This window comes from Nannobrachium achirus (assembly GCF_963921795.1).
Source record: "Nannobrachium achirus genome assembly, chromosome: 13".
NCBI classification, from domain to species: Eukaryota; Metazoa; Chordata; class Actinopteri; order Myctophiformes; family Myctophidae; genus Nannobrachium; species Nannobrachium achirus.
Window position 1 is genome coordinate 29617820 of NC_137833.1, and position 18151 is coordinate 29635970.

General features: G+C 41.2%; 2 protein-coding genes across 2 annotated transcripts; one reads left to right on the plus strand and one right to left on the minus strand.

Annotated features, from left to right (window-relative positions):
* Window positions 1-1702: 1702 nt before the first annotated feature.
* capn1a (calpain 1, (mu/I) large subunit a) lies at window positions 1703-14884 on the plus strand. The gene is made up of 22 exons (XM_080740493.1): window positions 1703-1809; window positions 5092-5338; window positions 7678-7747; window positions 8515-8633; window positions 8755-8888; window positions 9051-9219; window positions 9731-9814; window positions 9919-10004; window positions 10148-10222; window positions 10652-10812; window positions 11262-11431; window positions 11532-11543; window positions 11702-11913; window positions 11996-12035; window positions 12243-12308; window positions 12409-12466; window positions 12584-12648; window positions 12757-12825; window positions 12927-13005; window positions 13314-13427; window positions 13583-13638; window positions 13913-14884. Exons 2-22 carry the CDS (start codon window positions 5093-5095, stop codon window positions 13937-13939), a joined length of 2112 nt encoding a protein of 703 aa, XP_080596619.1. The 5' UTR covers window positions 1703-1809; window position 5092; the 3' UTR covers window positions 13940-14884.
* A 411-nt stretch (window positions 14885-15295) lies between these two features.
* Window positions 15296-17448, minus strand: LOC308296629 (large ribosomal subunit protein uL14m-like). Its single transcript, XM_080739959.1, has 3 exons — window positions 17315-17448; window positions 16888-16988; window positions 15296-16307 (listed from the first exon to the last, which is right to left on the minus strand). Exons 2-3 carry the CDS (start codon window positions 16959-16961, stop codon window positions 15941-15943), a joined length of 441 nt encoding a protein of 146 aa, XP_080596085.1. The 5' UTR covers window positions 16962-16988; window positions 17315-17448; the 3' UTR covers window positions 15296-15940.
* Window positions 17449-18151: the final 703 nt, after the last annotated feature.

Sequence of the window (18151 nt, forward strand, 5' to 3'; positions counted from 1 at the left end):
AAAAAGGATAAAACAAGACAAAATGGTTGCATTCTATAATAGTTATTACTCTAGTAATTTAGTTTTATATCATACATTGTCCATGGGCTGAAGGAAGAATCCACTTTTCCCAATATGTGTGTGACTTGTCCTCTTGAATAAATGTTAGTATTTCCATATAGTGTGGGCTATATTTCCCTATAGTGTCCATCCATTTTTCTCTGGTTGGAGGGTTCTGTTGGTCTCTCCATCAAGTAATTGACAATTGTACAATTGTAATGAAACAAACTCAAAAATACATTCTGTTGATTTCCGAGTGTGTTGTTACAGTATGTAGTATTTACAAGTATTTAAGTATTTCAGCATATTCATTCTTCTCAGCTTTACAGTCTGTAAACCTGTGGAATCTGCCAGTTCACATTTAATTGGTCTGCTTGGAGGCGCCAAGTCAGCTTTTCAAAAGCTTTACAGACAAGTAAGAATAACATTTTCATAGGGTGATAAATTTAAAAACAAAGACCCCAACGGAAAAAAGACTGCTAGGACTTTTTTGGTGTGTTCCTTTTAGGCAGGGTGTTTTGACTTAGTCCTTGGGCCAAAAGCCAAAATTTCACATATCGGTACCACGTAGAATGGCAAATTCTAGTTGTGATGTTTTTATTCCTATATAGATTATGTTTTGATATGATAGACCTTGCTGACTGGTAGCGAGATTGGTGTTATCAGGCTGCTAAAGTTACCATTCCCTTTTGAAAGTGCATACCTTGGTGTTGGCTCATGTTCGGGACATATTGCAAAGTTTTATATTAGGCCTATATGTTATATATCATTTTGAAGGGGACACTTTGAGCTTTCATTCAAGCCCTTTTGTGAATATGTATGATAAGTACAGTGGTCACTGGAGCTCTTCAAACCTTTAATAACATTTTCCCCACAATTTCCACCTAAACCATATATTTTCTTTTAGTTCTGTGGCAGATTTTTGGTGTTGGCAAAAAGACTACTTTCCATAAGCTTGTAAACGGAGACCCTGTTCTCCATCCATAAACAATGGATGGCCATAGAGACCACCTGGGACACTGAAGGTCTCATGTCCGATTACTGGCCCCTGGCTATGTGGTGTGGATGGATGAACAAGGGTGTGTAGCTGGTTAACAAGTTAACCAGGTCTCCTCTTTACGTTCCCAGGCCAGTTTGAAGATGTAATCTCAATCCGCCCTCAAGGTTTGAAGAGCTCCAGTGACCACTTTAGGCTACTTACCGGCATCATACATATTCACATAAGGGCTTGAATTAAAGCTCAAAGTGTCCCCTTATAATCCCCTTACTGTACTAAATTGTTTTGTTTTGACTGTACAGCTGTTCTACCTGTTAGATATTGTCTAATATAATTTCAATCAATCATGAAGACAATTTTAATATAGGTTTATGTTGTGTTACACCATGAAATGTAGCCTACACAGTACACACACACACACACACACACACACACACACACACACACACACACACACACACACACACACACACACACACACACACACACACACACACACACACACATGGGGCTCCATTGATCTGGCTCCCAATGCATCAGATAACGGTACAAGTCAATAATGATTGCTGTGTTTAATTTTCCCTTTCAGTAAACAGAGTTTACAGTGGAATGCAAGGCCTGCTATTGGCCCAACCCCCTTTGGGGCTGGGCTAAGCTTTCCCGCAGTGTACACTCTGGTCCACTGCAGCACTACTGTACTGCACAGACACTGATTTATGACATTATTACTATCCAAGTCGTCAGAGAGAGAGCCGGAAGTTCCCTTCAGATTGGTGAGTGTTGTCATTATTTATTTTGTCATCTCTAAAGTGTATAGAATAGGTCGATGTGAAGATATAATAGTTAACGGAACGCTTTCGCAGCAGCCTGTCATTACACCTCCCCCTAGCTTAGCTCTGGTCCATAGCGTTAGATGGAGTTCTCATTAACGCTATGTCACCGGTGAGCTCTTGCGCTCACAGCCGCGGTAGCCCAGGCTGCTCAACCTCTCGTCTGTGGTCAAAATACAAAATAAACTTTCGCTACTCACCAAAACAAAGACGGTTCTAAGATGTTGAAAGCCTACTTTCCTTAGTGGGAACACTCTGAGCCCCCCAGGGCCCCACCTCACATCTAAAATACACTTTTTGGCCAGAAAAGAAAATATGTCAGCGGAGGTTTTAGCTATTCCACAGCGCCCTCTACAGATATTGTCAATAGAAAATTCCATTGACCAGATTTCGCCTTCCGGTGAAATATTTATTTTCTGTCTAAAAAAGTGTATTTTAGACGTGAGGTGAGGGGCAGCCTGGGCAGTTGAAAGCCCACTAAGGAAAGTGGGCTTTCAACTCCCTATAGTCGTCTTTGTTTTGGTGAGTAGCGAAACTGTATGTTTTATTTTTTACTACAGATGACATAGCGTCAAGGAGAACTCATCAATGGACCAGAGCTGCCCCTAGCCTAGCCTACGCGTTTCAGTTCAGCATACGTAACGGTACGCTACCAGGCTGAACACTTCAACTTATCTGATGTCATACCAAAAAAGTTAAAAAATAAAATGAAATAAAAAACGAACTTATTTAGGCCTACTAAATCTCTGAATTCCACTGCTGAGAAGGAAGTGCGCAGAGAAGAAAACAGGGCAGCCCTTTAGACTTAGGAACAGGTGCTATAAAGTAGCTGATCTGCACCCACGCCTCTTGTTGTATCCAATATCAAACTGACCTGATAGTTAAAGGCCTTTGTGAAAGCTGGTTGCAGAGAAATGTTACCGCAGCCGCAGGCAGACAGCAATCACAGCATACACCATTACTAGCTCGAACCTCTGGTCCATAGCGTTAGAAGGAGTTTTCGAACTGAATACACAGGACCACAATGGAAACAATCCCTAGGGATGTTTGTGTTAGCCTATTATTTTCGCCTGGCCAGGCCTGCCAACCCCCCCCCCCCCCCAACCTTTTTAACAGAATAGATGTAATTTCCTGTGTTGGGTGAATTTTGTGAGTTTGATACTGTTTGCTTGCTTTACTAGCACTGGAAAATGATGGGTAGGCCTACAATCCATTCATCCATTAAAACGCTAAAAGTAGGCTTACAGAAATTGATTTGATAAGCAATGAGTGTGTTTTGGTTAATTTGGGGAGTTTGATACCAAATCAAGGAAAAATGACAACCAAGTGGATGAGGTTGAAATCAAGAAGACTCCTGCAAAATCCAGGAGGTTTGGCAGCCCATCATACATAATTGCAAACTTTTAATAAAGTCGATCAATCAATCAATCAATCAATCAATCAAAAAAACTGCTTCTATCCCTATAGACCACAGCTAACAGCATACCAACAACTTGGGTCACTATATCCCTCGTGTTGTCACTGTATTGGGGACACGGACACCACCATACAGTGGTTTCTTTGCATTATTGTATGGAGAAGCTCTTAGTCGTGTGTCACTGGTGTTTTGTCGAGGTTGAAATACTGTGGATGACATCACTATAGGACTGCACGGATCAGCTTTTCTATGAACACGAAATAAAGAGGCACCCGTTTCGTTCCGTACACCAGCTGCTCGCTCTTCCGCAGGGCCCCAGACACACAGAGACAGCAGAGACAGACAGAGATAGACAGGGGGGAGCATTCCTGCCAATACTGGGCTCGGGGCCCGTCTAGGGCCCGTGCTATACAACGTCCTTGGCCATAGAATTTGGTTGTATGACACACACACATAAATAGAAGATAGCGTGTGTGTGAGACTGTGTGTGTTGTGCACATAGCCTACATGGTTTATTTATTAATTTGTTTGTTCGTTCATGCATTTATTTTCTTAGTCAGTCCATCTCTCACTGTGTCCTCCCTGCACAATTGCTTCCTATAGAAACTAGCTCATTGGCATTCCTTTCATGTGCGGTGGACCACGGAGCTGTAAACTCAGCCAGACTTCCCAGAGCCATTTCACTGTTAAACATCACACCGACCTTAAACATCACACCAACCTAACAGCCAGCCTGCTGTCCAGTTGATGTTGCTTTTTATTTATTTTCTTCTTTTTCCTTTTCTTCATACATAAATACATGACATGATCAATTCTGTGGTGAACGGACTAAAAGTTCCTAATGAGTATTCTCTGGCAGAGAAAAGCAAGTGCACCCTGCCAGCAGCACTCAGAGAGGAGAGAGGGACTGTGAGGGGAAACTCTAAACTCCCCCTGCGTCTGCTTTCTTTCCCACAACACCAAAACTTGTTTGAACAGTTTCTGTACACGAGAGTAGAGTAGAGTCCTGTAGAGTCTACAATAATAGACATATGATGGTGAAGATGTGTCCACATTATTTCTGAAATGCTGTATTTTAAGCAAGTCCTATTCTTCTATATCAATGCAACTGTGTTTTTCTTATTCCCTCAGCTTGCTCATAGACACAATAAGGTATCATGTTTGATTTATAAATATAAGGTGGTGGTGGTGTGCTTTCTCTGGCTCATACTGCTGAATCACCTGCTGTCTAAAATCTGTATTTATACACATAACAGTCTATATGTTTGTTCTGTTGGGCTTTTACATTTGCCTGCATCTTTTTTAGCATGCTTACAGTAAATACAATTTTAGTCTCACCATTACAACACAAAACTAAACTAAACACTAAAACAGTTGCCAAGTATAGTATTTTCGAGAACAGTTTAAAGCTTCATCTGTTTGCTAATAATTTATATAACTTGCCTTTGGTTTAACATGGCAAAGTGGAAGATTTGTGTTTGGATTGTGCTAAACGCAGGTTGCTGATATCCTCTGCCAAGACTGCCATGAATAAGTTCAATGCCTCACTGATGTGTCAGTCAGACCAGATTAGTAGAAGCCAGATCCAGTCCACGATGATGTTCAGCAGGGGGAAAAAATATTAATTTGGAGTGGATTTGAAAACAATAACATAGACATCACCCTGTAGTGAACCCAGCATGAACAAACCAAACCTGACGGCCGTGCTTCTGGACTTTAGACTAGCGTGTGCTGCTGTTTAGCATGTTGGCTATTTATAGTTGGTACCATCCACACCCACCCAGCCTTGTATTTTTATCTTGCATCAGTATGCATCCAGCAGGAGGGATCTCTGCAAGCATATACGCCAACAGGCTACGAGCGGAAGGCATGGGATCCAATGAGAGGGCGCTGTCCTTCTCCGACCAGGACTACGAGGCACTGAAGCAAGAATGTCTGGAGTCTGGGTGCCTGTTTGAAGACCCCTGCTTCCCAGCAGAGCCTCCATCCCTGGGCTTCAAGGAACTGGCCCCTCACTCCTCTAAAACCAGTGGTGTAGAATGGATGAGGCCCACGGTAAGAGTTAACCACTTACTTAGTGAATTGGACTTGAATTGCAACTATTCATGGGTTTCAAATGTAGTCCTACAGTGGCCATGTTGAGGAGGACCAGCACAGTTGTTTCAATTTGTCTGAGTGATTGGCATAGAACTAATGTTCTACCCCAATCAGAACACCAGCGTTGGTCCTCAACATGGCCGGTGTAGGACTAAATTTGAAACCCATGAATACTTTGTAGGCCTAATGCCTTTTTTCACTGAACACCAAATCTCTTTGCCAAAAACACCTGATTTACAAGCTCACAGCATGATAAGTTGTTGTTGTGAGTTTGTAGATCTGCTATTTTTGGCTAATGTTCCCCCCAGAATATGGATGCTAGGGTTCAAGTGATTAACAGTTATCTAATCTCTAACTAAGGGAGAGCTGGCACCCTCCTCATTGGATCTCTGCTTTAATAACCTGTACTGTAAGCTGGGATTAATCTCTCTGTCACTGATGCGCACTCACTGAACAATTTCTAAATTATAGAAGCAGATTTGTTTGGGGAATTCATATTTCGTTTTGTGTGCACACATGTAGGCATGAAGTAGCCCGTCAAGAAACACAACCCATCAAAACTTGTGTGTATACAGTAAAATCATCGGCGTTAATGTAACACTAATGATTACAAATTAACCAATTGAACCCATTTGGAGTGTACTAAGCACTGTACTTCGACCCTTAAGTCTTAAGGGTCCACTTGGGTCCATTTCGACACCAGAGCAGCCTGCAAAGTGCAACATCTGAGTAGGAGGCATGAACCCTGGCCTAGTCAACCAACAACAGATAAAGTGGTGAAGTAAAACTGCCCATTTGGCCTAAGTGCTACATAGTAACTAGGATTAGCAGGCAGCCATCAACGGTAGCGTCTGTAAAATATCGTTCTTAGCATCCATGGACAAGTTATCATCACAAATCTGTCTAATCAAAACAAATTGCTCATACATATGTAATAAATAGGCAACAAGTTACTACTGATACAAATAAGGAGTGCTGGCGGTAGGTGGTGTTTTCACTCTCAGGGTTAAATCAATCAACACTGAGGTGTTTGCTGTGTACGATACGATGGGCCTTCCATGGGGCTTGTTGATGTCAAAGACACTCAGAGTTTACTCCAGGCCAGTTGTCTCTAGTCTGCATATAAACATCCCAGTCACATACCTACAGTGGTGGAAAGTAATCAAGTACATTTACTTAAGTACATTTTGAGGTATTTGTACTTTACTTGAGTATTTCCAATTTCCAATATTTTTACTTCTACCCCACTATATCTCGATTCTAAAAGTTATACTTTTACTCAACTACTTTTATTTGAAAACGTTTTAGTTACAGCTTACTTTGTAGATTGATTATCATTAGAAAACATACATTAACCACTTCAGCCCTATATACATTTCGTCCATTTGAAAATTGATTGTCAAAAGATTTGCATACATTTGAATACTTGAAATGGGACATTTTGCTAAATTTAGAATTCCCGACTTATACTTGTAACAGAGTATTTCTAAATTGCAGTATTGATACTTTTACTTAAACTAGTAAAAGATGCGAGTACTTCTTACACCACTGTTGTTGATGTCAAAGACCCCCAGTTTACTTTAGGCCAGTTGTCTCTAGTCTGCATATAAACATGCCAGACACATACCTATAGATCTGGGTCCATGCATGTCTGGGGCAGAACAGGACAAGTAGGGGCAGGAGGAACGTCCCAGTCTCCAGACCACTGCAGCTGTTGGCAGTCTGTGCCATGCTGCCATCCTCTGACCACTCCCGTATCACATTTGTTTACTTCACTTGGCTTCAATAACACATCGTCAATAATATACAGTACAGCACACTGTAGATGGAAGAACAGTGTGTGGTTGTGTTTTTTATTACGGCATTAGTTTGAGCTGTGAGTGCAAAACTATTGTAATGCTTTTGTCTGTCTGTGTGTGTGTGTGTGTGTGTGTGTGTGTGTGTGTGTGTGTGTGTGTGTGTGTGTGTGTGTGTGTGTGTGTGTGTGTGTGTGTGTGTGTGTGTGTGTGTGTGTGTGTGTGTGTGAGAGAGAGTCAGTCAGTCAGTCAGTCAGTCAGTCACTGTCTGCAATTTTGATCACTAGATGGCGCTGCAAGCACAGCTCAAATATAGTATGCACAGCACACATTTCTAGACTGCCTTGTTTGATTTTTTTATTTTATTTTTTATTATTTGTTCATTTACAATTGAGTGCAAATTTTAATACTGTTCAAATGAAATTATAAATATAATTGTTTGAAAATACAAGTATGCTTAAGGTGCATATCAGTAATACTTTGACATTTCATATTGTGTAGGAGTTGACGGATGACCCTCAGTTCATCGTGGGTGGGGCTACCAGAACAGACATCTGTCAGGGAGCTTTAGGTGAGTTCTGATAGGCTGCTAAATCAGTTGGGAATGGTTAACACAGAAAGTGCCCGGGTCGATGTAGAGATAATGCAAGAGCTTGCTGAAAACTACAGAACTGAAACATCTTCTGGTTTGAATGAAGGCAACGAATGCTGATTCTTTGAGATGTTTTTCCACTTATTTTAGTGCTATAATTGAATGGAAAAGAAGAGTCCCGCACACTGTCTTCACTCACAATAGATTTAATACAACGTTTCGGTCGTTCAGACCTTCATCAGGCATATTTTTTTTTCATCATTTATGCCTGATGAAGGTCTGAACGACCGAAACGTTGTATTAAATCTATTGTGAGTGAAGACAGTGTGCGGGACTCTTCTTTTCCATTCATCATTGTCACCGTTCCAACGCACCTGTCCCTGTAGGTGTGCATAAGGCCTTCTCCTCTAAGTGCTATAATTGAATCATGGTGATTTGGTGAACCAGAAAACTAGATTATGTAGAGTGGCATAGGAAATGATTTCCCGCACCCTCTTTGTTTGGAAAATGGATCCTTCTAGATACAGTGACTGATACTTTACACTAACAGTGTTAAAGAAAAAGAGTTAATTTCATTATGTGTCGCGCAAAGCTTGGCCAATGTGACCCTGGGCGTACATACGAACAAAGCCAGATGTTGGAGCTTAGCTCCATCCAGTAGCACCGCTCAAAAACTAGAGAAAAACAGTGTCATAACGATAGTGTGATCATCTTTCTCTCTCTCTGATTCCTTTTCTGACTTGCAGGTGACTGTTGGCTGCTAGCTGCCATTGCTTCCCTCACCCTGAACGAGAGGCTTCTTCACCGGGTCGTCCCGCACGGCCAGTCCTTCCAAGAGGACTACGCTGGAATCTTCCACTTCCAAGTACTTAACAGTCTCCTCGCAATGAAACGATATGTCCATTTGCCAGCTGGAAGCTATTACTTTACATATTGGAATACTGTTTGAATATTATAATTTGATTGTTGATTCTTTTGTGTTGCAGTTCTGGCAGTTCGGAGATTGGGTTGACGTTGTGATTGACGACAGATTGCCCGTCAAAGACGGAGAGCTCATGTTTGTTCACTCTGCAGAGGGCAATGAATTCTGGAGTGCTCTGCTGGAGAAGGCATATTCCAAGTATGTATTTAAAGGCTCCACCCAACTGTTGAATTATTCAGTGCTAGTCCTTATTCCTCCAGCCATAAAACTGAGAGCCGCCCTCCCAGCAGACACGTTCACGAGCACTCTGGCTGATGCCATTAAAAATGAACTACGTATGTGTGCTTTATGTGGTTGCAGGCTGAATGGCTCCTATGAGGCTCTGTCAGGAGGCAGCACCACTGAAGGGTTTGAGGACTTCACGGGGGGAGTGTCAGAGATGTATGAGCTCCGCAAAGCGCCCAGAGACCTGTACAAGATAATTAGCAAAGCCCTGGAGAGAGGCTCGCTGCTGGGCTGTTCGATCGATGTAAGTGCTGGGCCACGGGCAAACCACCACGGCAATGCTCTTCCGTTTTGAAAGGCTGAGTAGCACCGAAAGCATTTCCATTTAGTTTGTCTCACAGGTAGGGCTGGGAAATATATAAATATTATATCGATATCATTGTGATATGAGACTAGATATTGTCTCGGATTTGGGATAATATTGTGATATGACATAAATGTTGCCTTTTCCTGATTTTAATCACTTAAGGCTTATTTCATCAAAAGATCTACAAGCTCACAATGAGTCACACTGTAACATGTGAGCTTGTATGTAGATCTGCCATTTTCAGTATTTTTGCTTTTTCTTGTTAAAAAAAGAGAAATTGATATCGTCACAAATTGATATTATCATCACATCGATATTGAGATATTTGGTCATAAATATTGATATTTTAGGGTTAGGGTTATGATATTTTATTTTGTCCATATTGCTCAACCCTATTCTCAGATGATCCTTATTGGAATGCACTGACCATGTTTTCACATAAATACAGATCACCAGCGCCTTTGACATGGAGGCAGTGACATTCAAGAAGCTTGTGAAGGGCCACGCTTACTCACTCACTGGCCTCAAGGAGGTCTGTGTATTTTTGTTGATCTATCCACATTGGAGTATGCACAGTAGACAGTATGTTATCTGTGAGACCATGCTATTGCCACTCAACTCTCTTGTGCTATGTAGGTAGAGTTCCGTGGACACACAGAAAGGCTGATCAGAGTGCGTAACCCCTGGGGACAGGTGGAGTGGACTGGTTCCTGGAGTGACAAGTGAGCCTGGAGATCCAAGCATTGCCTACATACTAAATTTGCTAAATCACAAGTTAATAGTTCCATTTGAAAGACTTTGATTTTATAACCACTTTGTCTCAGCCTGTTAAAATACATATCTTTGTCTGTCTCTCTTTGTTCAGTTCCCCTGAATGGGATGAGATTGACCCATCTGAACGGGAAGATCTAAATGATCAAATGGAAGACGGGGAGTTTTGGTAAGATCCCTGAAACTTCTGGCCAGCAAGTGCTTCTTTTTTGTTGTTGCGACCGTCAGGTCGCGAGTTACTATGAAAACCTCCACCGGCTGTCTGTCCTGTCCGTCACTTCATGTCACACTTTTGGCCCTACTCTTATCTCCGGCACCGTTGCCCCTATCCATGCTGAACTTTGCACACACACTCCTTGACTGGCAAACCACAACCTCTGCCCCTGATTTCTCACATGCCCCTCTTCTAGCGCCTCCATGAGGTTAATTTTTGCAGACAACATTAATGGACACTGCTCCTACAGATGTTGCCTAAAAATCACGCACAGCGGACTTACAGGCCAATTTGTGTATACATGCGACCTGAAGGTCGCTTATCTCCCGATTAGGGAGTCTTACTGGTTGTCATGAAATATGATATGTATTCTTGTTAATCCAGGATGTCCTTCAATGAGTTCTTGAGGCAGTTTTCCCGTCTGGAGATCTGTAACCTGACTCCAGATGTTCTGGATGATGACAGTGTTAAGCACTGGAACACTATCAAATTCTACGGCGGGTGGAGGAGAGGCAGCACTGCTGGGGGCTGCAGGAATAACCCCAGTGAGTCCCAAGAATATTTTCTTCATCAAACTATTGTACATGCTACACACTAAAACTGTAGAAAAGGCCCCAAAGTTATCAAATGATATGTATTGTTTTGTTGGCATTCTGATATTACATTATAGAGGTCTGACTGTTAACACTGATTGCCAAGTTAAAAGTAACCAAGCCCTTCTATTATGAAAGAGCGGGTCAAATCCCGCGTTGACCCGCTCTTTTAGAATAGAAGGGCACTGGGGTAGCTACATGGGGTAGACATTCTAAAGAATACAGGAAAGGTGGGCACTAGGGAAATCCCTGAGTATGAGGAAGTCATTGGCTGCCATGTGAATATAGTCAATTACAGGCATTAATATAGTATTTTGTTGTTCACTTATTATTACTGCAAGCAACAAACGGTCAAATGTGCAAATGAACAATATCAAATGGGTCATCTGCACTCTGCACAGACACGTTTTGGATCAACCCACAGTATAAGATCACTCTGTTGGAGGAGGATGACGACCCAGAAGATGATGAGGTGGCATGCAGTTTCCTGGTGGCTCTCATGCAGAAGGACAGGCGGAGATATCGGCGCCAGGGCCAGGATATGCACACCATTGGCTTTGCCATCTATGATGTGAGAGCACCATTTCTAAATTAATTTGATTCATTCTTTTACCACCACTATTTCTGAAATACAACCTGAGCTCAAGCCCCTTTTTATCTTTTTTATGCAGGTCCCAGAAGAGGTATGGCGTAACACCAAATGCCACCACTCCCGAGATCACAGCATCATGATTAATACCATACTGAGAGAATGTTTGTTGTTGTTTTCCACTGTCTCCATTGCCACTGATATATTATATTCCTGGAATTTCAACCCCAGTTTTGTCATGTAATCCCTCAGTACAAGGGCTGCCAGAGTGTCCACCTCAAGAAGGATTTCTTTCTGACCCACTCATCCTGTGCTCGCTCTGACACCTTCATCAATCTGCGAGAGGTGAGCACGCGTCTCCGTCTGCCCCCGGGAGAGTATCTCATCGTTCCATCCACTTTCGAGGCCAGTCAAGAGGCTGACTTTGTCCTCAGAGTCTTCACTGAGAAGCATTCCGAAACACAGTATGTGGCCTTTATTTTGATTAGATGGATCAGTAGATATGTGTTCGTACCACTTATACCAATATGTGTTTTTCCTTTGCAGAGAAATGGATGATGAAATATCTGCTGACTTGGAAGACGAGGTATTCTTATTATTCTATAGCAAAGAGCTAATACCCAACTTCCACGCTTGCAGATCTGCTATTCTCACTATTTTTGAACATTTTTATATAAATAAAACATCTTAATCTATAATGCCATGCCCAAAATAGAAATGCTAGGGTTAAAGTGGTTAAATGATCGCTATCTTAACCCAATGCATCACATCTCCATTGCTTGTTTGCCCACAGGAAGACATATCTGAGGATGACATTGAGGACTCTTTTAAGTCCATGTTTGCTCAGTTAGCGGGTGAGGTAAGTTCACTGGTAATGTAAATCATACTTAAACTAAAAACGTATCCCCTTTGCATTTTTTTTTAAACATTTGTATATTTTTTTCTTGTGTTCTTCTCAGGATATGGAGATATCGGTGCATGAGCTCAGGACCATCCTGAACAGAGTGGTGACTCGACGTGAGTGAGATCTATTTGTTTAGAATTCATTTAAATCGGAAGGTTAATCATTGTGTAATAAATTGAGCCCGAGTTGGTTGAACGGTCTCAGATAAATCTATTTTTTTGTCATTTCAGACAAAGATCTGAAGACTGATGGATTCAGTATGGAGTCCTGTAGGACTATGGTCAATCTCATGGATGTATCCTCTTGCAATGTCAGTCATGGAAATATCAGTATAGTAGTATCATAAAGTTGGTGACAATCTCTGTCTAATAGTCATTTCACACCTTGACTCAGTTATTCCCAGAAAGACGGCAGTGCACGTTTAGGACTGGTGGAGTTTCAGCTCCTCTGGAACAAGATCCGAAAGTGGCTGGTAAGAGTTGCTTTGGATTTTAGTGAACAATGTACAGTTTTACCTGTACACCTGGAGTTTATTTTAATTTCTCATTTCTTCATCTCTGCCTCTGTTGGCAGGGTGTCTTCAGACAATTTGACCTGGACAAGTCAGGGGCCATGAGCTCGTATGAAATGCGTCTTGCTGTGGAGGCAGCAGGTACAATATTTCAGAGGACTTAAGGTTCTTGCACATCACTGTGATATTGGGCTGAATATCTGAGCGAATTTCGGGGCATGTAAAAAAAAAAATTCAGACCAGGGTCGATGTTTTTAGTTTTTCGCAGCTGTTGCCACTGGGTCCCTGCTTTCTCTCTCTCAGCTATACTGTAGGTCCTTGACCTGAAAAACCTTTTTTTGCGGATTTTGAAAACACAACGAAAAAACTCAGCAATGTGCAAGGACCTTTACTGTATCTACTCACACACACACACAAGCCATTGTAACCCCTGATCTCTTTCTACGAAGGTTTTAAACTGAACAACAGACTGAACCAGCTTCTGGTGGCGCGCTATGCTGAGAACGAAGTCATTGACTTTGACAACTTCATTTGCTGCTTGGTCAAACTTGAAGCCATGTTTAGTGAGTACTGTTCCTCTACAATAGAAGATGATGTCCATATATTCACACATAAATAAAACAGTGATATTCCCTTGATCATAACCCACAAACAGCAGACATTTGCGCACTGTACTGTACTATACTGTATAAAAGACATTTCATTTTACTTTCAACAGGATCTTTCCAGCAGCTAGATAAAGGAGAAGGCGTGGCTGAAATGAACATCACAGAAGTGAGTTCTGTATCAAAATTACATTATTAGTTCAATAATCCATTGTTGCTAGAGAAAGCATATGGAAGTATTTGTCAGCCTGTCAGATGTGTTCACCACTATCAAATGTGAAACTACAAAAACATTATCAGTTATGTTATTTATCAGGGCAATTGTCACAAACCGGGAGTTCACAAAGGCCATGGAACATTAAAAAAGCAGTGTTATTTACAGCCTGTCTATGTTGTTGCTTTTAACATTTTACCAATTCCTGTGATTTTCCCTGACATTCTAGTGGCTATACATTACCATGTGTGGTTGAAGAGGACCTTTTCACCAGAGATGTACAGAAAAGCTAGAGCGACTGCAGTGTGCCATGAAGCCGGAGCCCTGAACACCTTCAGCCTTATAGTGTCCTGTCGATAAACAATCCTTTATACACACACCTCAATAAATGTATACAACGGTAAGAGCTGTGTAATGCAGAATAAGACCAAGCTAATTACCTCTCACCCAAACCTTGGGTTTGCTATGCAAAAGATGTAAAAAAGCCAATTGCTGCTATGCTGCAATCATCTTCACTATGATGTACACACCTGTCATCTCTTGATGTAAACGGCATGGGTCAAAGCATGATAGAAAACTGCTGATGTACATACTGTAGTATCAGAACTTTGTGTTGCCCCACATGGATATCTACATATCACTTAATTGACTATCGGACCACATTTCTACCATTGTGGTTAAAAGCCTATTTCGTCTTGTAAACAAATGAGAGAAAGAAATAATTGTATTCATTTCTTTGACATGTGGATTAATTTGTTACTGCAGTGGTTCTGATTACACCTGATTTGTTATGTAGCATTTTTACTTTGCAATTTGCAAGATTTCTTTTTAACACAAACATTTCAATGTTCAACCTGTAGGTGGCAGTGCAGGTTTGTAGAAAACCTCACTTGCCTCAAATGTATGGTAGAAATACCTTTCCCCTGAATTGAACTTGAAGTCAATAACATAACCTGTAGAACAAATTAGTACATTTGTACTGTTACAGGGGAAGTCTGTTCGATTCAGGGATATGGTTAGTGAAGTTTAATAGTTCAAGTAGTGAGCCTAAGTTTAGAGCACCAGTGTTATTAACAGTTGTGAATGTTATTATGTAAGCCTTACTCCCTAATCATAGCACCATGTGATTGTCAAGACACTGTTAGAAAAGGAATGCCATTACTGTGTGTATGGTGTTTTTGAATGTATGTTGTGCCTTCAATAAATGTTACCCCTAAAGCGTTTGTTTGGTAGGTTTCATCCAATTGCTTGCTGTTTGTAGCACACAAGAAAAAACATGAGCATATAGCATATACTGTGTATAACACGACTGCTTTGTTCGGTTATATTTATGGTAGAACTTGTGACTTGCATTCACTGTAAAGGTTATATTTATTGTAAGCATACAATGATGCATTACATCCTAAAGAGTGAAATGGGACAGTCATCTTACCCACATAGTTATTAGTTGGGAATAATCATTCCTCCCAAAACAAACAATGTTGTGCCAGAACATGTCTTGGAAGCAACTTTAAACATTGACAGTGACCAAAGCCAAAGATTGTGAGCACTGAGCACTGTACCACCTTATAAAGAACATTTAATTGGTTAAAATGTACAATCAGACTCAAGAGATGCAGTGGAAATCGCTTGTAATTAATAACCACTTAAACCCTATATACTTTAAGACTAGGGACTGACAGACAGCGTTCTACGAGATGGTGTGCATGTTCTTCCAGGACATGTCTCATTGGCGGTGCCACAGGAAACTGAAGACGGCTCACGAGACTTGCGTCAAGACCATACAATGTCACCAGGCCAGCAACTCCTCCGATGCTCTAGTCGAGAGTCAAACAGACGCTAAGCTCTTCAGCTGGATATAAGCTGACAACGGAGCAAATTAACAAATGATCCTTGATCACCGACATCTAACGGCAGGCCTTCATTGCAGTCCTTGACACCTCTTAACAGCTTTGAGCAGTTCTGTATCAACTAATGAGAAACTTCAGAAACAGTTCAATATGCAAGTGCATATGTTCAGCATGTGTTCAAGCTGGAACAGGAAGAGTACATGAAGGAGCAGATACTCAAGACTGATAGATTTCACTATACTAGCCCCTTTCCTGTTTCCCTCTACACCAAATCTCTTCTGCGCCAATAGACAATCTACAAGCTCACAAGGTGTCAATACATTGTGAGCTTGTAGATCTATTTTCGCTAAAATATTCACAGCAGAAAGAGGACAAGGGTTTAAGTGGTTAGGTACACGATGCTGTCGTTATACAAATTTACTAGCAATGGCAAGCAGTTTGGAGTAGTCTCCTTCCATTTTGCGCAGATGTGTAGGTAGGGGGACTTTAATTCTTGTCCCAGTAGGGTTGCCATTGTCCTCTATTAGGACAACATTGTTCGAATCAAAACGTGGAGTCATGCGGTCTCCAGGCATCTTGTGTCCAACAATAAGTGCCTTCTTCTTCTGTCCTTTGATGGCGAGCAAAACCTTGTCACCTACTTTTCCCACCCCATTTTTGGTGTAGACATGGATGACTCTTGGTGCACGATGATATGGAGTGTTTCCAAGAGTGCTGTTATCCACAACTCGTACCCTTGTCATTTTCTGGATGGCTGCAGCAACTGCTGACACACTGCAGGACAAAACTTATATTAGCTAATACCTACAGGCAAAATACTAAGCAAATATGTAAATAAATACACAGTCCAGAGGATCAATATGTTACAATCAGACTTAAGGCTTGTAGATCCACCTTTTTTGTCATAAGGGACACTGTAAGTGATTGATTAAGCAAAGATGTACAGTACATCTTACAATCCTGTGACACCGGCTCCACAACATCAACTCATGTCATTATCTACAACTATAATGTATAGATAATGATAGAGAAAAGGTTATAGACATCAGTGCAGTGAGAATGCGGTAAAATGGTTTGTAAAGAACAAAACAATCTTGCTAAACATATCAATTTGATACCCTATAATATCTTCGCCCCCCCACGTATTATGTATTAGACTGTGCTCAAGCCAAGTAAAAAAAAAATAACATAATAGCTGTTAAAAAATTTAGAGAATTAAATTAAATACTAAAAAGGCTAAGACAGAAATACATTTACCCTGTAACTCACTACCATTGAGGTAGAATGCGGTCACTCACAGGTCACAGCACATCATACATGGTGCGTGGAAGAAATTGCAAGCTCCTCAACTGACCTGAAAGCTCTCTGTTGTGTTGGGCTGAGGCTGAGCCCAATGAAGGATCTTGACAGATGGTGGATAACAGACATGACTGAAGGCTGAAGCAGACAACAAACCTAGTTAAGATAGAACACAACACAACAAACGGATTATTAGACCAGACAGACACCATGACCAACCTAGTTAGAGAGGAACGTAAATAGAAAATTAGCCATTTAGCTCGTTATGTAGTCATGCTCTATAGTCTACTGTAGACTCTACAGTGTCCAAGGTTGGGTGTGCTAACGCTATATGCTAAATGCAGTGAATTTATCAGGTTGACAAAATAGCTGCTGCGGGTTCATTGGGATGAAAAAATGATATATAAATATATATATATCCACAGGCTTCTATTATAAACATTTTAACAAGAGATAAACTCACACCATGGATTGATATTTACCTTTCACGAATTCTCACACGCTAGCATGAATGTCAAACGTTTTGCGTCACGAAAACGCGACGAAGGCGAAAGCAACTGCGTTTAGCTTTTATTATGTTGTTATGAGCATCCTATCCTACATGCATGTGTTTATAAAAATTCAAAGGTCTTCAAGTGTTGTCAAACATGTCTCGCTCGGTCCTGATATTTCAAACTATAGTTTATAATATCGGGAACATAATTTATTCAAGTCTGGTTTGACGTCATTAAAACGTGCCAGAAAGTAGTGTCATGTCATGTCATCAGACTAGCTCCTTTCGGAGAAAGGAGCTATCATCAGACATCAGATCGTGAGCAGCGAACAATATAGCTGATCTTCAAGCTCACAATGAGTCGCGCTGCTACGCGCTGTGAGCTTGGAGGTCGTCTATTTCTGGTGCGCGACACCGGCGCGAATGTGTACTGTATAGATCAGCCTAGAATCACAAAGAATAGATAAGACATAAGACACAAAGTAAACCCTTTTAGCAGTGGTTCTCAAACTTTTTCATGTCAATGACCCCCAAATGTACACTCATTCGCCCACGGACCCCCATTTGAAAATATATGCCAGGGACCCCCATATAAGAGAAGATTTTTGCGGCTCCAGCAGTGATTCCCATTCCCAACCATTTTAATTTCAAGGACCCCCGCGACATCCATTAGGCTACGGACCCCCATTTGTTTCTTTTTTTTGCCCATTTAATGGCATTTACAGGCTATCTCTGAGACTGAGACCCCATGAGTCATGACATGTATTATTTATTTATATCGTAAAAATCTATGTTAATTAAAGCTGCAAGCATGACCCATGTCACA

What these genes read in the sequence shown, in the direction of transcription:
- capn1a (XM_080740493.1), top strand. Translation starts at nt 5,093, where the DNA reads ATGCATCCAGCAGGAGGGATCTCTGCAAGCATATACGCCAACAGGCTA. An exon ending in TAGAATGGATGAGGCCCACG is followed by an intron (nt 5,339 to 7,677) that starts GTAAGAGTTAAC and finishes CATATTGTGTAG; the next exon opens with GAGTTGACGGATGACCCTCA. An exon ending in CTGCTGACTTGGAAGACGAG is followed by an intron (nt 12,036 to 12,242) that starts GTATTCTTATTA and finishes GTTTGCCCACAG; the next exon opens with GAAGACATATCTGAGGATGA.
- LOC308296629 (XM_080739959.1), bottom strand. Translation starts at nt 16,961, where the DNA reads ATGTCTGTTATCCACCATCTGTCAAGATCCTTCATTGGGCTCAGCCTC. An exon ending in ACACAACAGAGAGCTTTCAG is followed by an intron (nt 16,308 to 16,887) that starts GTCAGTTGAGGA and finishes TTTGTCCTGCAG; the next exon opens with TGTGTCAGCAGTTGCTGCAG.